A 23,321-nucleotide genomic window follows, 5' to 3' on the forward strand; every position below is an offset into this window, starting at 1 on the left:
GATAAAATAAATTAAATAAAAAGCTTTTAAAAACTTCTCTTAGAACTTGCAGAGAACAAGGTTCAGAGTCAGTATTAAAATCTATGCCTAATCAGGGCATCAACTAACAGTTGTACAAAGATATAAGTTCTAGCAAAATGTTAGTTGATTCCCCAGTTAGATATAGATTTCAGTACTGACACTGAACTTTGTTCTGCAAGTTCTAAAATTTTTTGTGAATATCCCTTTAAAAAAATTTTTTTAACTTTTTATTTTTGTAGCTTGTTGTGTAACAAATGTCTGCCACTCTTTAGGTTCCTCTAATCTTAATTGCAGATATCTGATGATGCCAGTAGCCTGAACTGCATAATAAATAAAGAAAATTTTCCTCCTTGACCAATCCTGAACTCCAAATTTAATTAAATTATTTCCCAACTTTGTATTTTTCAAAAGGCAAATAAATTCACAACACTATCTTTACTTGTCTTAAAGTGCAGAAGTAATGATTTTGTTTGTAGAACCTTAAACTGGCTGCTTTACAATAAAATTACTTAATTTAATTCACTTACTTTATCATAAAATTACTTAATGTGATTCACACACTAATTTATCATTAATTATTAACAAATTTCAAGATTTTTACATCAGATACACGTTGCAATCACCCCCCCCCCCCCCCCCCCCCCCCCCAGTCACTCTGATAAAAATGAAAATGATAATGCCAAACAACTGAGAATAATAAGTGCTGTCTGAAAACTGAAAACATTGCCTACCTTATACGGTTTTGAACAAAACACTGTTTAATTAACTATTTAGCACCAATGTGTTTAATTATTACATTTATAAAAATATATTAATGTGTCAGGATGATGCTTTTAATGGAAAGTTATAAAATTTAGAATTCACGTTATTTTGAATATCTTCAATATGATTTCGGGTATAGAACAGAAATGTACAGGAGTTCATTATTATTATTATTATTATTATTATTATTATTTTGAAAGCCTACACAAAATTTCATAGTGACTAGTACAAAGGAAATGACCTTATTAATTAACAATTCACAGGTAGGTGTGTGATTTAAAAGGAACTGCAAAGTGTTAAAGCATATGACTAGGCCTGCAATGTGTGAGCACATGGACAACCAATGGCAACTTTCTCATGTGGGAAGGCATTCTGCAGGGCACTGGGCCACTAAGATGAATCTTACAGCTTCCTAATCATATTGCTACACCACAAACAGTAATGTTGATACACGAATATTTGTTATATGTGAGTGGAGCAGAAGGAAAAAAAAGGAGAAAATAGCTTCGCCTGACATTGGCATCACTGAGTTCTTTTGTTTATGTCATGTTGATATATGCTGCATGATGACAAAAGTCAAGAGTCGAACTGATTTATGGCACAATCAAACAACGGAAACTCCAGGTAGGAATATCAGCATTTTAGGAAGACAGACTGCTACTTACTGTAAAGAAGACATGTTAAATTGCAGACAGCAAGCAGCAATCTGTCTTTTCCTACACAGTTGATTTATGGCATAGTTTTTTTATATGGCTTTTTCAGACAGTCATTAAAAGTAGGCCGATACTGTGTCAGCTGTGTGGCTCGGCTTGACCTGTTTGTCAAGATCACATAGTGTTTATTTGATGCCATCATGTGTATTTTAATTGTTTACCCTGTATAAATTGTCTGCAGTGTAAGGCGACGCATTAGGGGAACCTCCCCTGGCCCTCCCCCCTCTCACTTGCACATTTGCCCTCCTGACAAATATACACATGAAGATGGTGCACAGGGTACAGGACGTAGCCAGTTAAGAAGTCAGCCAAGAAGTGACTGGGGTGAGTATGCTTAATTCTCATTCAGTCCCTGATATCACAGAAGAAGTCATAGGCTTTTTGGCTCTTCTCTCTATTGTCCCATTTTTGTTGCCAAATGTTTTTTTTGCCAAGCTTTTAGATTGTGTTTGTTATAGATGTGTTGTTCTGCTATTGCATTTATTTTCTTCATTGAGTATTAAGCAGCTTGTGGACGGTGAAGTCTGTTGGGTACATTCCCAAAACCACAGTGACTGCTTCCACTGTTGCCAAGAGTATTTGTGGTGTTGTAATGTACAAAAAAGGAAAAGGAAATCCTGAGGTCAGACTCTGAAGACCTAGTGACCGACTGCTATGTCATCACCAGTCATTCACCACTGGGTATGGTCTGGAGAGTGGGAGGGGCACTCCCGGTGTTGTCAATGATACCACTAGCTATTTGCATAAACAATGATTCCACTGGTGCTGTCATCTGCCTCAGATTTAATAGAGGTTCTATTGCTAGGCCCCAGAAGGTGGGCCTGCAGATTGATTCATGTGGGCATTGCCTGGTGATTTTTCTTTACCATCTTGCAGTTGCCTGCACGCCACTCAATCATCCAGTCCTTACAGTAGTCAAGGAACCTACTGTAAAAGGCAGTGGGTATCCACAGATTAGCAAATGCATCTGCTATATAGATAAATATTGCAATTATGTACTTTTGGTGTGATGTTTCTATTATGCACAATGCTTATGTAACGTGTCCTCAACTGATTTGTTCTGCCTGAATCAAATCTGGTGTGGGCTAAGACCCACAAGACCTCTGTGCACCTGAAGTCTTTCACATTACAAGCACTCTGGAATCTTTCAAGTGTGTTAATGAGATATACTAATTTGTAGGGTTTTAAGTTTGAGAGGTCTTTGGCCTTGCCTTATTATTATTTTTATTTAATTTAAAAGCAGTCTACAGTGTGTTGCTACTATGGCTACTTCTTTAACTAATGAAACTGAATTATAATACAGTATAACCTCAATTAAACATCACTTTGGAAACCAAAGTGTGGTCAGACTGCTAAAATTGTTGGATAATTAGAGAAGAATGATAAAAATAATTTACAGAGCTCAAAACAATGTAATAAATCAAAATGAGGTAAAAAAAAAATAAAACGTTTCTAATAAAGAGAAAGGAAAACAGAAAGTTTTAGATGCTGAAAACCTGTTTTAAAAAGTGTAGTTTTTATCTCTCCCCCCCTCCAAATTTCTTAATCCTTAACTTTTCAGCTGCATCACACCACTTTTTTGTCCACATACGTCTACAGCTGTAGCAGTTGGCTGTTGTACCAAATATTTGAGGGCAGTCTCGAATGCATCCTTTGCTTCAAAGTGGCTGATCTTATGCTCTTCTTACTTGTCTTCATCATCTGACTCCTTTTGTTCAATACTACACTGTTGCAAAAGAAGATTGATGAACTTATCATCTTCAACTTGTTCACTGGTAACAGCAGCATCATCACCTCCTGCTAGCCATTCCCTTACATCAACAGGCTGGTTATCGTTCTGAAGAGTTTGCACATGCTGATTAAGCCTGCATTTTCAGATTTATTGGTTTCTGGAAGCTCTTGCTCTTGGTTAGGCTAGGAAAAAAGTCCTTCCATGATTTTTGTAGACTGGTTTTCTTAAGTTCTCATCAATCCAGAATAACTGTGTAAACTGCATTTTTACGTTGGGGCATTTCATTGCTTCAAAAAATCACAACACTCTTCTGTTTTCTCTTGTAAAGCACTCACATATTTCCTCCTGTAACATTGTTTTAACCACAATAACAACTTGATCCATTGAAGTCAGTGGCATTGGAGGAGGGGCAGGGCAAAAACATAGTTTTTATGTCACCTTGTTGAAGTTAAAAATAAAAACTTTTTCTTTTATAATAGGGATAAAAAGTGGAGTCCCCTTACATCTTTCCTGACAAAATCGAACTGACACAGTGTCATCCAAGAGCTCAAGTTTCAGTTTTTTCAATACTTTTCTAGTTTTTAAAGCATTTTAACCATTTACTGTTAATGAAAATGCTTCAAGATCTTTTTTGTACTTTTCCCAGTATTTACCTGTTGTCACTCCAGTACCTACTTCATAGGCTAATTTAGTAACTGACTCACCTATGTCAAGTCCTTGCAGAACACTTAGCTTCTGTTCGCCTGTGCACACAACATATTTCTTCTTCGATTTTTAGGCATTTTTAGTCTTTGAGAATCTCTTATACTTCTTAATTACAACTTAATACACTGTATAACATTACAAGGCAACTTTAAAATTAAATGTAATACAGAAAAAAAGCATAAAAGCACACAGAGTAAACAGCACATTAAAGAGTACAGCAAAGCAAATACCTCAGCAGTACAGCAATCTGTCAACTGAGCATGCATGAGGATATGCAACGTGACTCCGAGGAACACATGTTGTGACAGCAGAAAAATTGTTTCAACATGGAGCACAAGTAAGTGGTCGGACACTTTGTTGGATAACACGAGGAGTCAGTTAATATAAGGTCAGATAATCGAGGTTCTAGTATACAGAATAGCTTAGTGGAGCACGCTAAAATACTAGGCTGAGAAATTTTCTTCTTGCCCTAATACCGAGTGAAAGATTCTGAATGAGCAAACTTTTGTGCAAGTGTTAGTGGATGTTGCATAATTAATGTCATATCATTCACCATTTGTTATTTTTCACATGATCATTTGTACCACCAATCATCATCTTGTTAGAAAGTCTCCTTATTATAAGCTTTTCGCAACATTTTTGAGTGTCTTGGATGCTAGCTCTAATCTTTTTTAAAATGACATCATTTTCCACTTCTCCTTGTAACTGATTTTATCATGCTATTGTAGTGTCCACTTATGTGCCAGAGTCACACGTCTACAAGCATATAACACAACAAACCAGGAAAAAATAATACAAAATAACAGTATGTACAACAAAGTCTGCAATATGCTAATATTCACAGGCTTATACAATTATATCAATTGTTACAGCACAGAATATGTTAAAAATAACAATTCCTTGCAGTCATGTTTTTCTGTTGCATAGCATTATGTTTGTAGGTGCTTGACAGCAGCACACAAAATCAAAACTTCAATAGCACAATAAAAACAGCCAAAGGTAAAAATGACATCATTTAAAGTTTTTATAGAGGCTCTGGACCTGGATTATAAGAAGTTACTGCTTATAATATCCAAGAAAAAGGTTGATTATAAAGCACTTTTTAGTTACACAGATGACTACCACTGCAAGAGTAAAACAAGAATGTTTACTTGTTCTCTTAAAGTGAAGTTCAATTGACCAAGCAAAAGGAAGTAATTTAAGGAATCCAGGTAACAACCTACCACGTAGTAGAAGTGCTATGCCACTGAAAGACACATAAACAAGACTGAGAATTTTGCTAACTTTCAGACAGTCATTTTATGAGGTGGGGAGTGGGAGATACGGTAAGGGAAAGGTGGCTGACAGCTGGGAGGGAGAGGCAGTAGATGCATTGGATAGGTACGGAGAACCCATTGGATAGGTATGTAGAACCATGTTCTGGCCACAGGCAGGGTGAGTTGTGCACAGAGCATGAGGACATAGAAGAGTGGGTTGTAGGGGGAGAGAGGGGGGAGGGGGGTGCGAGGAAGGGGGCGTTGGTGCAAAGTAAGTCCTGAGGTAGGGGTGGAGGTGGGTGTGGGGCAGAGGCTAGTTCACTAGAGCCAGTGTCACACTCACATCATGTGCATCTGCTTCCTCTCCCTCCCAGCTACTAGTCACCATTCCTCAATACTCCCTCCTGCTCCCCACTCCTTTCTTCCTTTGTCTCACTCCGTCCAACATAACTCCCCACGTCAGTCAATCCGCAGGGATGGCACACTGTAGTCAGTCACAAAAATGTAGATGGATGGAGAGGGGGAGGGAGAGGGAGGTGGAGAGGGAGGGAGAGAGGGAGGGGGGAGAGGGAGGGGGAGAGTGATGGAGGAGTGGGGAGAGTGAGGGAAGGGTGGGGGGTGGGGAGGGAGAAGGGGAGGGAGGGAGAGAGGGAGGAGAGAGAAAGAAAGATAGATAGAGAGAGACCCAGGAATTTTCTAAATGACTTCATAATTTTACAAATTTTTGAAAAGGAAAATGTTCGAACAAAACATTTAAATGACAATGATTTACCTGTGAAATTCTGATTTGGTTGCCACATGGGTGAATTCACATTACGCTCCTCAGGCATCTCTGCAGGAGCCTCATCTGCCCAAATGAAGAAGTTGCACTGTTGTGCTGGGTTTCCACATTTATAGAACTGGCGTCCTGATAAAAATAAATCAAATGAGTGACTGCTTTACATGAAGAAAGACAAAGAAAACCTTACAACAAACAAGTAAACAGTATTATGAAAAGGAAAGTTGCTACTCACCAGACAGCAGAGATGCTGAGTCATGATAGACACAACAAAAAGACTGTTCCAATTAAAGCTTTTGGGCTGTAAGGACTCCATCAAAAATAGACAACAGACACACACACACACACACACACACACACACACACATACACACGCAATCGCAACTCACACACACGAGTGCAGTCTAAGGCACCTGCAGCCACACTAGAACAGTCTTTTTGTTGTGGCTATCTGCAACTCAGCATCTCTGCTATATGGTGAGTAGCAACTTTCCTTTTCATAATATTGTTACATTCATTCTTGGATTTTCCATCGTTTGAAATATGTAAACAGGGAAGAAATAATAATCGAAAGATTACACTCTTCCTCACTTCTTTTCAAAGAAATGTCTAGTTTTATTTAATTTGTATCCACTGTTTTTACAAAAACCACATTCTAAATCACTCTTTACCTGTATTAGGCCCTTCTTTCCGCACTGTAAGCAATATAGCATTGACAGAGCAACCACACATAACTGCATTATCACCACTGTCACTTCTGCTTCTATTGTCATTTCTGGTTGCTGGATTGACAAAAGACTGTCCACCCCAGTTCACATTTCTTCTAGGATTTTCATTGTTTCTAGACTGACTGTTGTCTCTGTCTAAACTCACAAAAGTTGATCCGCTATTAACACCTCTGGGGTTTCTTGCAGAGACTGTTGCACTCACTGCATTTCCTGTAGCCCAGCCACTTGTTGAACCAACTGTCCTATTGTTTCTTTGAAAGGACTGACTAAAATTAGAAGGTGGATTATCTTGTTGTTGCGAAGGTGGCCTGTTATCTCCATGTGATGGTCTTTGCTGGGTACGGCCTCCTTGTGTGAATGTACCAACACCAGAGTCAAATGATCTGCTAACTGTACTTCTTGGAGTGTTCTGCCCTACAAAAACAATTATTGCATATATATTAAATAAAATAAAAGCACACAATATTATTTGTTTATGTAACAAATGGAAACAGTGAAACTGCGTGGCTCGATAGCAAAAAAACACATTTGTAATTAGTTACAATATAATGTAAATGGATAGATAAAAAATCTACTCACCAAGCCACGGCAGGGGAATACACACACATGTAAAAGGCCGGACAGTGTTTACAGAACGGCTGGTATATGACATGTGTCATTCCACAGGTGGCTCTCCCTTTGATAGTATATGTTTTGCCAGTTACAAGGCTGGAATAGGTGGTGGTAGGAGGGTGCATAGGGCAAGTCTTGCAGTGGGGATGGTCACAGGGGTAGGAGCGATGTGTAGGGAGATGGGTGCAGAAGGAGCACAGGGTCTGACAAGGATATTGCAGAGATTTGGAGAGTGGCAAAAAGCTATTCTAAGTGTGGTGAACAAAAATTGCAGACAGAATGCATCTCATTTCAGCGCATGATTTTAGAAAGACAGACTGGTACATTCAAGACCAGGATAGTACTGAGTGACAAGTGGTGTGTTCTGAAGTTATATTTTGGAGGGATCAGCAGTAACAGGATTGGACATGATGACCTGAGAAATCTGCTTCTGAACTAGGTTGTTGGGATAATTACATCTAGTGAAGGCTGAAGTGAGAGTGATGGTGTAGTATTTCTGTGGCGTCTGCTTCTGAAAAAATACGTTTGCTTTGAATCCCAAGGCTGTGTGGGAGGGAACGTTTAACATGGAAAGGAGGGCAGCTGTCAAAATATAAATACTGTTGTTTGTTAGTAGGTTAGATGTGGATGGAAGTGCGTAGCTGGCCTTCGGTGAGAATGAGATCAACTTCAAGTAAAGTGGCATGGATTTCAGAATAGGAGCATGTGAAATTTAATTGGGAGAAGTTATTTAGAGATTCCAGGAATTTTAACAGGCAGCCTCACCATGAGTCCATACGGCAGAGATGTCATCAATGTATCTAAACCAAACCAGGAGCTGAAGACTTATGGCAACCAGAACAGCCCCCTACAAGTGACCAATAAAAAGGTTGGCACATAAAGGAGCCATCCTGGTTCCCATGGATGTACCCCTTATCTGTTTTTATGTCTGCCCCTTAAAGGTGAAGTAATTGTCAGTAAGGATAAAGTTGATTAAGGAGAGCAAATAAGATATCATAGGCTTGGAATCAGGTGGGTGTTGACTGAGGAAATATTCAGCAGCAGACAGACCATATACATGGGGGTTGTTTGTGTAGAGGGAGATGGTATTAATGGTGATCAGCAAGGTGTATGGTGGGAGGGGATGAGCACGGATTTCAGACAATCTAGGAAATGGTTGGCATCTTTGATTTAGGAGGGGAGTCTTTGTACTACGGGTTGTAGGTGTTGATCAACTAAGGCAGATATACAGTCAGTAGTGCTCTGAAGCCAGTAACTATAGGGCGACCAGGATGATTTGGTTTGTAGTAAGAAGTGGGGGTGCATCGTTAGGGTGGGGTATGTATATAGATGATGTATGTAGAGGTGTCAGACAACCAGAATTGACCTTTGCTAACATTCTCCTGTTGGTCAAGTATCACAGTGGTAAATCCTTTTGTCTGCTGGGAAGTAAATGATGGGGTCATCAGCTTTTAGGGAATGTAAGGCCTGGAGTTCTGCAGAGGACAGGTTATGGTCATGTTGTAAGGGCCTGAGGAAACGTTGTGAAGCAATGCTGGATGTGAGGAATTCTTGGAAAGCTTGTAAGGGCTGATTTTGAGTTAGTGGTAGTGGATCAAACTAGGATTGTGGTTGGAACTGTTCAAGGCAGGGTTCAATGTCATGTTAGCTGTTGGAAAGGTTTTGGGATTGGGCTGCAAAGTGATATTTCCAGTTGACATTACATGTACAGGAAAGTAGGTCCATCACCAAAGCAGCGTGGTTAAATGCAGGTTTAGGGCTGAAAGCAAGGCTCTTGGATAATAGAGATAATGCAGGGGGGGGGGGGGGGGAAGGGGGGGGAGGAGAGAGTACTTTGGATGAGAGGTTGAGAACACTGTACTGTTGTGACTGGTTCTTGTGATAATGAGTTATTACAGGTCTGGGATGCTAAGGAGGCTGGCCAAGCTCAGTTTGTAGGAGAAGATTGGTGGTTGACAGTGTGGCTGTTTGGGGAGCTGCGGAGGAACAGGAAGGGAAACACCACTGTTGAGATAGTTTAGGAGAAGGTGGGATAGCTTTTTGAGGTGAAGTATGGCATGTTGTTGCAGTCTGAAGTTGGTTTGGCGGATTATACCATCCAAGGAAACATGAGGGGCAGACAACTGCAGGATCTTGAGGAGGAGAGAAGTCTGGTGGAGTGGATACATGATCCAAAGAAATGATTGGAAATTAAAAAAGAAAAAAAAACAATAGGCAAAGTCATGAAAGGAGACGAAATTTAAAAAAAAAAAAAATTACCACCAAAGTACTTCACTAGATATGGTTCTGTTTTAGATGGTGTGTCCTCATCTTTCTCTTAACTTTTAGCTGACTGACACAGTTATAAGGGGACGTACAGTTTAACGCAGACGCTAAACCACATGAAGCTTGTCATGTTTCACATTAACAAATCATTGCCAGAGGCAAATGTAGTAAGAGTGACAGAAAAAATGATGGGACCAACAAGGCATCAAACTCTGAACCTTTGGATTTGTAGTCCAGCACAAACCCAAGCAGCCACAATTATCAAGAAATACTGAAACTGAAAATACAGAAAAGAATCTGCAAACTTTATGATATTTATTCACACCTGATCAGTGTGACATTTGTTGTCATACCTTGGATTGGAAGCAAGAAAAATTAGAGATCAACTTTTGTCAATATTGAGACTACAAAGGCATAACTTTAACTCGGATTGCAGAGCAAACCTGTCATATCTTTGTTGGAGAAACTGTTCTCAAATTTCTTGAGATGAGTAAGGGAAACTAAATCAGCATGGTCTGACTAGGATATGAACTGCACTCTTCCCAAATGTAACGTGAGAAAGTCACTGAAGTTGGCTACATAACATAGTAATTAGATGGTTTGATTGTACTATAAAAATTGCAGGAGAAGTGTTCACTTCCCACCTGGTGTAAGGGAAAAAAATTGACAGAAACGGATGTTCATTTTATACTTGAAATTTTAAAACTATTACTTGGCCAGAGAGAGCAACAAAAAGAAGAAAGTGCATGAAAACTGATCAGAACTGAGGAGAAAGGCAAGCTATTCTAAACCTCTACTTAAAACATATACAAAGTACAAGGATGACATATTTATTCTCATTTCTTTTAGTACACACTCAATTTTATTCACAGAAGAATGAGCTCGAACAAGGATTAAAATGGTTAAATTGGAAAAAAGTATAAAAATGGCTAAGCTTGAAAATATATTAATCCTTACATTGACAACAAAACAGAAAGGGATACAGACTTCACAGATTATTTACTGATCATATACTGCACCTATACTGGAAATAAAAGATGGAAGCTAATTATCACATGGAAATTACCTCTCTGTCTGCTGCAGGGCAGGATTAATCTTCCCTGTTCAAGTTGCTTTATGGTCTTATTGACTCCACTGCACAGGTTATAGTCACAAAAAGCACACAAAGTAAGAAAAGACTCTATCCTTGGATAAGCACTACTTCTTTCAATGTCAAATGTCTTACATCTCAGGAGTACTGAACCCACACAAGCCTGGAGAGAAGGACAGTATGTGTGTTCTCCTGCCACAGTGAATGCAGAACATTTTGGATTACTTGAAAATTGCATTTCTTTCTCCTGAAGAACACATTTCTTACACAAGTTATGAAGGAGAGGTAAACTATCCCTAATACAAAGATTCATTAGTTACATTATCTTTAGCAGCTATGCATGAACTTTACATCACACAAAGTTTTAGGAACTTTAATGACTTAAAAAAAAAAAAAACCTTTTTTTTTTTTAGATAATTGTCTTGAACAGCCAAACTCTTTACAGATTATACTTAAGCAAGTAAAATGTTTTATGTTTCCAGAATTTATGTTTGTTTTATGTTTACTTGATGACACACAAAATTAAACTGTAATAATAATGTGTAGTCCACAGAACAAAGAGAGGGCAGGCACTGAACCAAATGAAAATATGGAGAGGTTTTCAATGTGTAAAATATGCTTTAGACTGAGTGTGTCACTGCAGACACTTCACTGAGGCACACTCTTCTGCATAACAACATTCCCAGAAAAGTACTTCCAAATTAGCCGTAACAGTAAGGATCAGAAAGAATAAAACAATAAAACTCTCCAGAACCCAAAGTTGGTTTGAACACCAATTCTTTATGAGGCAGGTCCTATTGGTTGTGGCATTCCCTTACCTTCCTCCAACCTTCAAACTGATTCATCCAGCCAGTTGTAGGCAGACAACAGTTTAACACGGACTCCAAACAATAATGATACTCAGCATTTTCCACAATCCCAAATCACTGCTGTAAGTCAAAGTAGTGTGAAGTGACAGAAAAATCATTGGATTGACCAAGTATTGAAATCTGGATCTTTGGAGTTGTGTTCTGATGCACACACTATATGCCACACTAGGAAAAATAAATGTAATAAAATGGGTATGAAACCATGTGAAGTAGGGTAGATGGGGGCAAAGTCCTGTCTGGGGTAAAAACCCACACCTAGCTTTTGAATTGACTGCAATCGATTCAGGAGTCGACCACCAGGTGGCTTGTTTGTCTTATTGTAGCTCACTGTTTCATGAAGGTTCATCCCGGGAGATCGTTCCAGAGGTGAGAACATGAGATAGGTCCATTTTTTACTACTTATATACAACTTTTATGATGCTTTACTTGAATACTATGTAAGACATAATTTGAAAAGATGATTAAATGAATTACTGGATTGCACAACTTTGTTTAAGCTCCACTTTCAAATGGAAATAATTGCTCCAATTGGTCCCCAAAATCAGCAATGGTGCATTTGTCAGAAAATGAGAAATGAGGCAAATCCTTGCAGGTATTTGGAATAAATCCCCACAGATCCAACAATGTGATGACAATTCTTCAATGAAAACCATGTAAAGATGACATTCAACACACACTGTGTGGTGATATCATACTTGAAGGTAAAATATTGCTGTCTAAAATAAAGATTTAGGGGGAATGTCCTGGCAAAGCATAGAAATCTGTGCTTCTAACATTGACACCCAATAAATAACGAATGGAAGAAGAATACAGGGGAAAATAAAAGCTTGCTATTAAGGAAGAAAGATCTAGTATGGACGAAACAGCCAGAATCTTCGGAATCAGATTCATACTTCTCACATCATGATATCAGCTCAGCTATAAATAAAGAACAACAAGAACAACAACCACCGCCTCGGACTTCAAGAAAGAATCAGATTTCCCTATCACACACTGACTTCATTTGAGAAAAGTATAGGGAAAAACCAAAAACTCATTCCAGCTCTTTCTGGCCAAGATAGTTTCAATATACCAAGAACAAGGCTAAGAAGGTGTATTTCACAAACAACTTCCAGGAGCCTACAAATTTACTGAGTCACAGGAAGAGTCTTTCATTACCATCGACAATATGATAATGAAACTAGCGAAAGGCACAGTGATGAGCACAGCATGGTTCCTTAATGCAATAACTTTTTCAGAGGACGTAACAAAGTACAATGTTTACTAGCTACCTAGAAAGCTCAGCCTCAGCCAACTGAAATCTTTCCGGTTGCCCTACTAACGCTCCTTTCATGGAGAAGAAAGAGGGGCTTAATTTCAACTGGAATAGGGTTCCAACACCTACCAGGGAATTTTTTTTTAACTCACTGGAACAAGTTGGCACCAGAGATTAAAGTAGTGTATATGTATTAAATCACAATGTTTATGTACTACAATTTGTTACTGCACCATCCTGGCGAACATGATAATGGATAGACATGTGATGTGTGGGCAATGGCACTGGGCAAGGTAGTGTGTGTGTGTGTGTGTGTGTGTGTGTGTGTGTGTGTGTGTGTGTGTGCACCATCCATTCAGTCAGTATACCCAATATAAGTCAAGCTATGTTCTGAACTTGTGATTGGTACATATCAGTAACCTTCATGTTTATTGTGTTTTGTTTATGACTGCCAGAAAACTTTCATTTTATATGTGTCAAAGAGAAATAAATAATATAAAGAATGTTTGAATGTGTGTGTCTGTAGAATGTGCTTTCATGAAATCTTTCTTCTGTGTCACAATTTATGCCACAGCTGCTGATCAAATGCACACACGGGCTAAGATTGGTAGCCTTCTGAGCTGATACATAAACATCCTTCTCCTCACATCCCTTTGCCGATGGCACTCAACATATTTTCCTCTTTCCCTGCCCCACACCACTGTTAGAATATAGGTCAACTTTCAGAAACCAAACTTGTGATTTTTATATTTTATTGCAAGGGGTGGGGGATCATAGGGTTGAAGAGGCGCATTCTGGCACCAGAAATTTTAGAAACTTAGCAGTGGAAGAAAGTACTCTTTTTGTAGAGGTATTTTTAATCATTATGCTCAAATTTATGAGATATTTAAGTTCAACATAGTATTGGGTAACTTTGATAAAATACAACAATGTTACAAATGTTACTTCAAGTGTCCTTATTATGCACACATCCTTTTTTATCCAATTTTATCTCAAATGGGGCAAAGACCCACAATGTGGGACTTTACCCCATGTTGTGGGGTAAAATTCATCTTTCTTTTAATAAATTGCAAATCCAATCCATGATTTCAATTTGAAATTGTGGGAAAATCTACCTATCATTGACCACAATATCAGAAAAACTGAAAATTGCAGAACTTTACACCCAGGTACCCCACTTTATTTGCTGGACAGAAAATCACAAATCATGCCGTAATAGTGTGGAAAAAGACCATTGCACTGCTACAGGTATGATTAATACATCAGCGGGTAACATGTAGCCTGACACGTTATTCCACCAAAGGCCAGTTTCAAATCAGGGATTAAAATCAAAATATCACAAGAGTTTTGCAATACCACATGACACAAAACCAGATAGCAGCTGTGACAAGCTTGGACTTCTTCTGCACCTGCAATTCATTACAGAATGTGTACATACAAATAAAGGAGTGTTTTGAGAGTAATTTTGAACCATATGAGATTAGAATACAACACTGATTATTTCAGTAATTCTTTTGGTATCCATAACGCTACGACAATACTGGCAGCCAGCAAACTGGTTATGGCAGCCACCAACAGGGTGAACCCATGCCATGTGTATTTGAAAGAGCCTCTGCTGTCCGAGACAACAAAGTAAGGTGGCTGCCAATTCAGTTCACTTGTCTATTTGATCAGTTCACTTGTCTATTTGACAGTTTCGAAGCCAGACCCACTGATATTCCACCACACACAGACAATTGCTTGTTGAGGGGTCTCTCTCTCTCTCTCGGTTTGCTCTCTTGAAATATTATGTGTGCTGTTGACATTTCTGGCTTGTGTACAGTTTCAGTTGGTTTAGTTCTGCAGATATTAGAATCTCTCTCTGTTGACAATTTGGTACGGTCCGGGCAGTGTGCGGCATTATTCTGTGAATTTTTACTTTTAAACCTATACCCCAGAAATGTGTTGTAAAAGTAGTGACAACCCTGTCTTGCGCACAATGGTTGTTTTGTACCATCACTGAGAACTGATTTATGGAATAATGGCAGCAAATGCTGCAAATACAACAGTAGCAGCAGCAGCAGCCGCAGCAACTATAGCAACATACTGTGCTTCTGCAGGTTTTGACATCTTGAGAGCAACTGCAGCAACAGGTTCCACCTTCCCTAGCTCCGTCTGGCTTTTGGGCCGTTTATTGTATGTTCGGAGAAGTGGGACAACCAGCTGAACCTTTTCTTGCTCTACTCCAAGGAAAGAAATGCTAGTGACCCTGTAAATATTAATGCCCTCATCCTTTCTTCTTATTACTTATAAACCTGGTGCAAAAGCTTTATTTGCACATGGACTCCACTTCATTGAAATTTGAGTTGCGTATGGCACTGACTGCATACTTTGAGCATAAATTGCATGCTGTGGCCACACGTCTCACGTTAAATCAGTGACAACCGCACATTAATGAATTGTACATGGAATGGCTTGCAGAGTTACTTGGTGTGTCTAGAGATTGTAAGTTTGACTGTAATCAGCATTGTGTGTCCTACGTGGATTCCATTACCTGTGATGTAAGTATCCGAATAGCTAGAAATAAGTCATTTCAAGCAAAGGCCTCAGAGCCACCTCACCCATCTCCAGCTGATGTGGCACAGTTGTGTGAGCTCTGTCTGTGCTGGCCCATGAAGCCTTTGCCAATGAGCACCACTTAGCAGAAGTGGACTACTGTTGTTTTTCCCGTAGTATGTTGTCAGTGGACACAGCAGGATCTCGTTCCCTAGAGGCCGATGATCCCAGACCACCCTTGAGGGTCACAAAGCAGTCTTGGCACCACTCCATTAAGTAACTTAATAAATAAGGTAGATACTAGGAATCAGTTTTTACCGTCGTCCAACCAACCTTCACACAAAAGGCGAAGTGGTCATCACAATTTCTGGTCCAGAACAGCAGACAGTAAAGGCTGTCCTCCTGCAGCATCAGGTAGTCCTTTAGATTGTAGGGCTTGCTCCAGTTGCTACACCCAACATAAGCGGCAGAGGAAATGTTTGCATTTAAATAAAGTTTCTTTCAAGTACAACTGCAAGGACCAAATTGCTGCTGTCTGTGTTCCACAGCTAACATTTTCAATGTCGACCAGCTAACTGTTAACACAGTCCCCAAGCCAAGCGCCTTCCATGCCAAGCTCATGTATCTGGCAAGTGGCTCATAAGCTTGTGCCACAATTGTCTATTTTTGGATGCTCAGTCGAGTTTCAACTCTATACTGGGGATACGGCCTCAATGATCAGTTTAGCTACATACCATGAGCTGGGTACTTCCCTGTTACAAATAGTCAACAGAACAGTGGTCTCCTGTAGTTGACAACAAATTTCGTTGAGGAGTCTTGCTTGTGGTGGCATAATATATGAATGTGGAACAACAAACAACATTATTAGTGGACAATTCTGCTTCCTTGTCAAATATTCTTGGGTTGGACACTTTTACAGCATTTGATTTCCAAGTTATTGACAACATTAATTTGGCGTCACCAGTAATTCTTTTCACAACCTTGAGTCGCTCTTGCAGTCCCATAAACTGTTGTCTGAGTCAACACTGGGTAAAGCAAGAGATTTTCTGGGGCGTATTCAGTTTAAGCCTTCTGCAAACCCCGAAGTTTTGCCATACTTGCCATTTGCTACTAAACAAGTAGTTAAAGCAGAATTACAAAGACTACAGGAATTAGGGATTCTTTCACCTGTAGTGTGTCAGTGGGCAATGTAGTTTAATACATAGACCTGGGCACTTTCGCCATTATGTGCCCATTTTAAGGGGGCAGGGATTTGATATCTGCACTTGCCAATAATGTCCGGCAACAATGGCTGTGGAACCTATGATGTTGGTAACTAACTAACTCGTTACAATGGCTGCTAAGAGAGTACACCGGCAGTGTGTGCAGTGCAAAGAATTTCTGATGTCTGAGGCAGCAAGGTAAGATTGCCACTGACTCAAATTGCTTATGTGTTTGCTAGTTTAGAAGCCACACCTGGTGATATTCCACCACAGACAGATGGTTGTATGGTTGCTTGTTTAGGACATAGAAGGAGATTACTAAATCAGTGTGGAAGAGGGTAAGGGATCCATAATAAGGGATGGGTGCAATAATAAAAGTGACTAACACGAAAAATAAGAGTGTGATACACAGTCTGGTGCAAGTCTTTTAATTTGGCACCACTTCAGTAGCTGGAGTGCTAATTTAGCCACTGCTTTTACTCACGCAGTTTTTCATTTGGCATAACAAGACTCAGTGGATCTTATTCCAACCTTTCCACCCCAAAAAGATCTGTGTTAGTTACTGGAGGCAAGAGGGAAAGTGTAGTGTAACATATCATTTTGGAGAAGTGATGTGCTGCACAAGCATTTCTCAAACCAACAAATGATGATCGACAGTATAAAAAGTTTATTTCTGTAATGAATTAGATAATCTACTGTTTTGATGTACGTTTTCTTTATGAGCATGTATCATGAAATGGATGGACACAGGCTACCTGTAAGCCAGGACAATGATTAACATCATACTACTTTCGCGGTACCTGTTGTTGGGTCAGGTGGTTTATTTCACATTGTCGAGTCCTGCCTTAAAGATATGATGCGCACCATAAAGGAAGAATGGGAATGACAATGCCCATAATATCGAGGGGACAAGAGAAAACTTGTTATACATTCACTAATATGTAATCTGTTAAATAAAATAGCCCGTTTTGGACTTAGTCCTTATCAACACAATTGTGATGTTTCAAACAATGGAAACTCCAGATAGGAATATCAACAATGTAGCAAGATATAGATTGATATGTTAAGACACGTTAAGCTGTAGACATGCACAATTAAAAGTACACACAAAGCTTTTGGCCATAGCCTTCATCAGCAAAAGAAGCTGTGACCAAAAGCTTTGTGTACGTGTCTTTTAATTGTGTCTGTCTGCAACTTAATGTGTCTTCTTTGCAGTAAGTAGCAGTCTATCTTTTCCTACATTGTTAGTAGTGATGTTACAACTGATAAAGCACCTTTGTATCATGTAATGAATGTAAACAAGAGTGCAATATATGGTAGCGCATTTTGTCAGAAACAAGAACCAGCAGAACATTGCAAAAGGAAGAGATATTTTCAGTTAGCTAAATGTTCTTGGATCTCTTCTCTCAGTCTTCTGCTTTTAAATAGATGATGAAGTCACAGTACCTGGAAGCTTGTGTAGTATATGATACAGTAGTTGTAGATTGTATCTTGATGGAAACTGGTGCCGCAATACACCACACTAAATGAATTTGCAAATTAAAATTTTACATGCATCATATTTTTGTATTCTTATTTGTCACCATCTCTGGCTTTATTTTCTCTTTATGCAATACACATTCAATTGTCAACAATCTGTAATAAATGCTTGAACATATTTGTGTGTAGATGATAAATTTATTGTAGCATAGAATAAAGCATGTAAATAAAAAGGTGTATTTGTAACAAATGACATAACTCCAAGAACCTCCTAAGGAAGTCTGAAGTGCCGTTAACTGCCACATTCAGATTGATTCTTAATATGTGGGACCTACAAGTACAAGGTCAAAAGTATTTGGTCAAGCAGTGGAAAACTATTGATTTTTATGAAAATAAAAAGTAGTAGTCCAAATCACAATTTATTTTTGTTCTACTTGAGATAAGCTTGGCCTGGAAACTTAGTCTGATGGTGTGGGTGTGGTTTCCCCTCCCCCAGTGCTGAGTTTTCAAAATTACAAAGAACAACATACAGTAAATGGAGCAAAAACTTGTACGGAAACCAGACTGTGTTGTAAGGGTCAAAGAACATGGAAAGGAGGTAGTAGCTGAGAAGGGAGTGAGACAGTCATACCCTACCCCCATGTTATTCAGTGTATCCACTGAGAAAGCAGTGAAGGAAACAAAGGAGGAATTCATTAAAAAAATTTGAAGATGCAAAAAATTTAAGGTTTGCTAATGACATCTTAATTCTGATAGAGGGGGCAAAGGAACTGTCACTGCTAGCTTGTACATTTGGCTGTCCGAGTGTGTGCATGACTGTGGTACTCTTAATAGAAAAAAAAGCAAGAACTCAGTAGCTAGTATTAACTGTTTTCTATCGCATGTTTCTGTGTACCACACATTAATCCTCTATGGGTGAGAGGATGCCTTTCTCTTATTTTACATGCATTTCTGTTCAGAAATTTACATTATTGTTATAAATGAAAAATCAGTTGAACAGAATGGATAGTGTCTTCAAACTTTAGCTAAATCAGGAGATTAAAGTATAACACATACCACATTTTTGTATTCCTATTTCTAGCCAAACAGTAAAGACAAGAAAGTGTGGTATTAAAGAAGAATGGATAGATGAGACAACAAATGAAGAAGTACTGAGTCGAGTGGAGAAAAAAAGGTCTTTAGTGTACAAACTGAGTAAAAGAAGGATAGGTTGAAAGAACAAATGAAGAAGCATCAGAGAATAATTAGTTTGGTATGAGGGAGGAATTTGGGTGATAAAAATTGTAGGAACAAAACAACTGTTGACTACAGTAACCAGGTTCAATTGGAATTAAGTTACAGCAGTTATTCAGTGATGAGGAAACCTGCACAGGACAGATAATGTGGGGAGTGATGCATCTAACCAATCTTCAGACTGAAGATCACAACAGAAACAACAAACATAATTCTGCTCCTTTATATATGCACATGCACTACTTACAGCTTTGACAGTAGGAGTAGAGGTAGTTCAGCCTCTTTTTGTCTTCAATTTTCTGCTTCTGCACACATTACTATACTGAACTTTATTATGATACAGCTGCACCTACCACATGCTGTAATGGCTCCAACATCTAACAGCTCTAAGAGCTGCTGATCACAGCCTCCTAAGCAGCCAGTATGTTCAGATCCATAATATGCTCTTGCTCTATCCTGGCTAAACTTGAAGTGCACCAATTTTACATCTGGCCCACACTGAAATATTTTTTAATTACAAATTGGAATAATTAAGATTAGAGAAACAAGAAAACTAAGCTAGTAAGAAAGTACACAGAATTTGTCGGATGCAACATATATAGCAGACCTGGCCAAACAGCATTTTGCTATATCTCTGACCACACTCCTGCCTCATTCTCTGAGCACTGTGGTGAGTGGGATTGGGGGGCCAAGTGGTAAAGGAAAAGGAAGGCTGCAGCCGGATGATGCTACAGCAAGACTATTGGCTTACCATAGTTTGCTAACAATGCCAACTGCGTTAAATTAGATTTGCATTCTACATTAGGAATACTATACTCTTGCCCAAAAAAGTAAAAAGTGGAAAGATCACATAATTCAATACTGAATGGAAATTTCTTTACTCTTCATATAGCTTGAAGGCCATGCAACGTGCTTAATATGCCATCGCACTATTATGTGCTACAAAAACATTCACTGTAAGGCGGCAATTAGGGGAAAAAAGCTGAGTTAAGGGTAAACAGAACAATGACATAATCTTTCATGGTCGACATCACCAATTACTTGAAATCCTTAAATCTTTAATGCAAGAGAAGACTCATTTGGAAACAGATATGGTAGACAAAAGAGACGCTATCAAACAAAAATTAATTCTATGGAAGAAACAGCTTCACGTTGATGACATGGAACATTTCCCAAAACTCAAGGCAGTCATTTGTGGACCAGACATGATTGACTACATTTCAGTAATTGACACATTTCACTGAGCTGTCAAAGAGATTCTATGACTTTCTATAACTAAAGACTGATTACGATTTATCTGCCAACCCATTCCCACTTTAGTTATTTAATTGGATAGATAAAAAATCTACTCATCAAGTGGTGGCAGAACACACATAAAAGATTGTTGTAATTTGCAAACTTTTGGAGCCAGTGGCTTTTGCTTCAGGCAGAAGGGTAGAAGGGGGAGGAAAAAGGGTGGAGGAAAAGGACTGGAGAGGTCTAGGAAAAGGGGTAGATTTCGGGAAAGTCACCCAAACCACAGGTCAGGGGAGACTTACCGTATGGGATGATCAGTCTTCCCCTCTCATCCTATGCAGTAAGTCTCCCCTGACCCGCGGTTCTGGGTTACTTTCCCAAAATTTACACCTTTTCCTAGACCTCTCCAGTCCTTTTCCTTCCTCTTCAAACCATTCTGCCTGAAGAAGTAGCCACTGGCTCCAAAAGCTTGCAAATTACAACAATCTTTTATGTGTGTGTTCTGCTGCTGCTTATTGAGTAGATTTTTGATCTATTCAATTAAATAATTTTGTCAATAATTGATTGTTTTCGTTGTCACATTCTCACTTTAAGCTGCTGATGTACTTCCTATAGCCTCCAACTTCAGCTGACAGGTGTATATTTTAGCAGTTGGCTAAATGACCTGTTTTTACAATCCACGAATTTACAAGACTCCCGTAAAATATTACATCAAGAGTAATATCCGCAACTGCACAGAGAAGCTGCTAAAGTCATTTCAATGTATGTGTGCAAATGGTTTTTCCAGTAATGAAACTGACAAAATCCCACTAAAGTTCATGTTTAACAGATTTTAAGGCGCTAATAATCAAAATGTGTATAAATGTATAAACATCAAAACTTAATTTTAATTGCCTGTACGTAAAGCTTTTAGTAGTTCTCCTTATTGTATTAGCACTGTGCAATGTATTTACTGAATTAAGTAGGAAAGGTATTGCTTTGGTAGAAAGAAAAAGAAATTGAAATACACACTAGTGATAAAATCCTGCTTATAAAAGTATGCTGCAATATTTGCCTCTTAGAAGTTTTGCAAATATGTCGTCCTATGTTTCCCACGTGGACAGCTTTCAGAATATAGGTGTATTGCTCACACACCTTGCGCTTGCAGAGCACAAGCATGCTCTGGGATCTGAGAGTGCAAATATTGGCCAGGCCTGATATACGGACGGACACACACGCACGCACGCACACACACACACACACACACACACACACACACACACACACACACACACACACAGCAATCTAGTACAAAAAATAAATAATGATGGAGAGATGAACACTTAAAGACATGTGGTACAGGATATCTCCACTGAATGGAAAAAGAAAAATGGAGACACTTAATTTCACACAGCTATTATGTTTTACTCATTAATCAATCCCTTTCTAGTTTTCTCATTAAACTGGACACTGCTCTTCTTAATTTTTCTCCACAATCTTCTTATAACATATTTTAATATTCTTACAAAAGTGTTCCGCTACTGACCCAAAGTTACCATATAGCTGTCAAAAATTTTTACAGTTACTTCACATTAGTTTGTAGAGGTCAGTAGAGCTTAAGGCTTGACACTGGGTGGAAGTCACTGTTAAGTGATAACACAAGTGAGAAAATGTTTGCTGCATCTTTCATGATGGACTGGAGTGATTATAGAAATTATGTAACTGTCATGAGGTAGGCAAACTGGTAACGCATTTCTATATGCTCCAGAATTTATAAAAAAAAAAGTATAGTGAATCACAAAGTGTTTCATGGAGACTGGAAAAAATATCAGGTACACATTAGAAATAAGTAATTCAAAACATGACTTCCAGATTCAGTTAAATGGTTTCCATCAGAGATGAAGTAAAATGACACCTGGTAATGGTCCCAGACAAAATACTCAGAGTGTTTACGTCTTGCAATGTAGGTCCTGTGCTGGAATTTACATGACACAATTTCGTATCCCATTCCAACTGAAATAAAGCTTCAGATTTACAAATAAAAAAAATTATTACACATCAAATAGGCACTCATTATTAATAAACTTTTCTTAGTGATGGGGTGATTACATGTTAAAAATGACAGTTTCAAAAGAACATGACAATCAGTCATGGTGTGGCACAAGTTATGAATGGAAAATTGCACAAAGGGATAAAAACAGCCGAAAAATGTATCCCAGATGACTGTATTAGGAAGACTACTCCAAAACTCAAAAGGATCCTCATTCATATGGAACTGGAGGCTTTCATAGGGTGTTACCACAAATCATAATCTACACACCACACAACTTGTCAAATATAATCTGGATTTCATTTCTACCCCTAATTGACTTTCTGGTAATAAGGAGCTAAACATTTTTGCCAAAAAATGATCTGCACCCTGTGCTTTAAGATATGACTTGCAAGACGGGAAACTCAAATATTTCCAGATTTAAATATTCAATTTAAATGCCAGCATTGATATTCACAACTGATGTGATGTACTATGCAATTGTTGAATAGCAGCACAGGATAGAGAACAATGGTGAAAATTGGATGTGTAGGCCAGACAGCTGGTGAAGAGGTACAGCACAGTACCTGAACTGAACCAGGGAGAAAAGATCTTTACAGTGCAGACTGCAAAAAGAAGTAATGGGTTGACAGGACACAGACTAAATACTGTGTGTGTGTTTGCAGAATTAGGCGCAGGGGCTAAAAATAGATATGACCTTATTAAAGAAGTGTTTTACCATTCACCTGGACTGCCTTCAGGAACCAATGATAATTTTAGAACATCATTTATTATATGATTCATTCAAGTAAACAGTCTTCTCATGTTCCTGATTGGCATTT

General features: G+C 38.7%; 1 protein-coding gene across 1 annotated transcript in view; it reads right to left on the reverse strand.

Annotated features, from left to right (window-relative positions):
* The window catches only part of LOC124595268 (DNA topoisomerase 3-alpha), a 181,940-nt gene that overhangs the window by 41,211 nt on the left and 117,408 nt on the right, over positions 1 to 23,321 (reverse strand). Inside the window, exons 13-15 of the mRNA XM_047133942.1 lie at positions 19,589 to 19,733; positions 6,639 to 7,109; positions 5,962 to 6,096 (exon numbers count right to left, since the gene is read on the reverse strand). Coding sequence (XP_046989898.1) covers positions 5,962 to 6,096; positions 6,639 to 7,109; positions 19,589 to 19,733 — 751 coding nt within the window. The remainder of the gene's footprint in view (positions 1 to 5,961; positions 6,097 to 6,638; positions 7,110 to 19,588; positions 19,734 to 23,321) is intronic.

Source organism: Schistocerca americana, chromosome 2 (assembly GCF_021461395.2).
Source record: "Schistocerca americana isolate TAMUIC-IGC-003095 chromosome 2, iqSchAmer2.1, whole genome shotgun sequence".
NCBI lineage: Eukaryota > Metazoa > Arthropoda > Insecta > Orthoptera > Acrididae > Schistocerca > Schistocerca americana.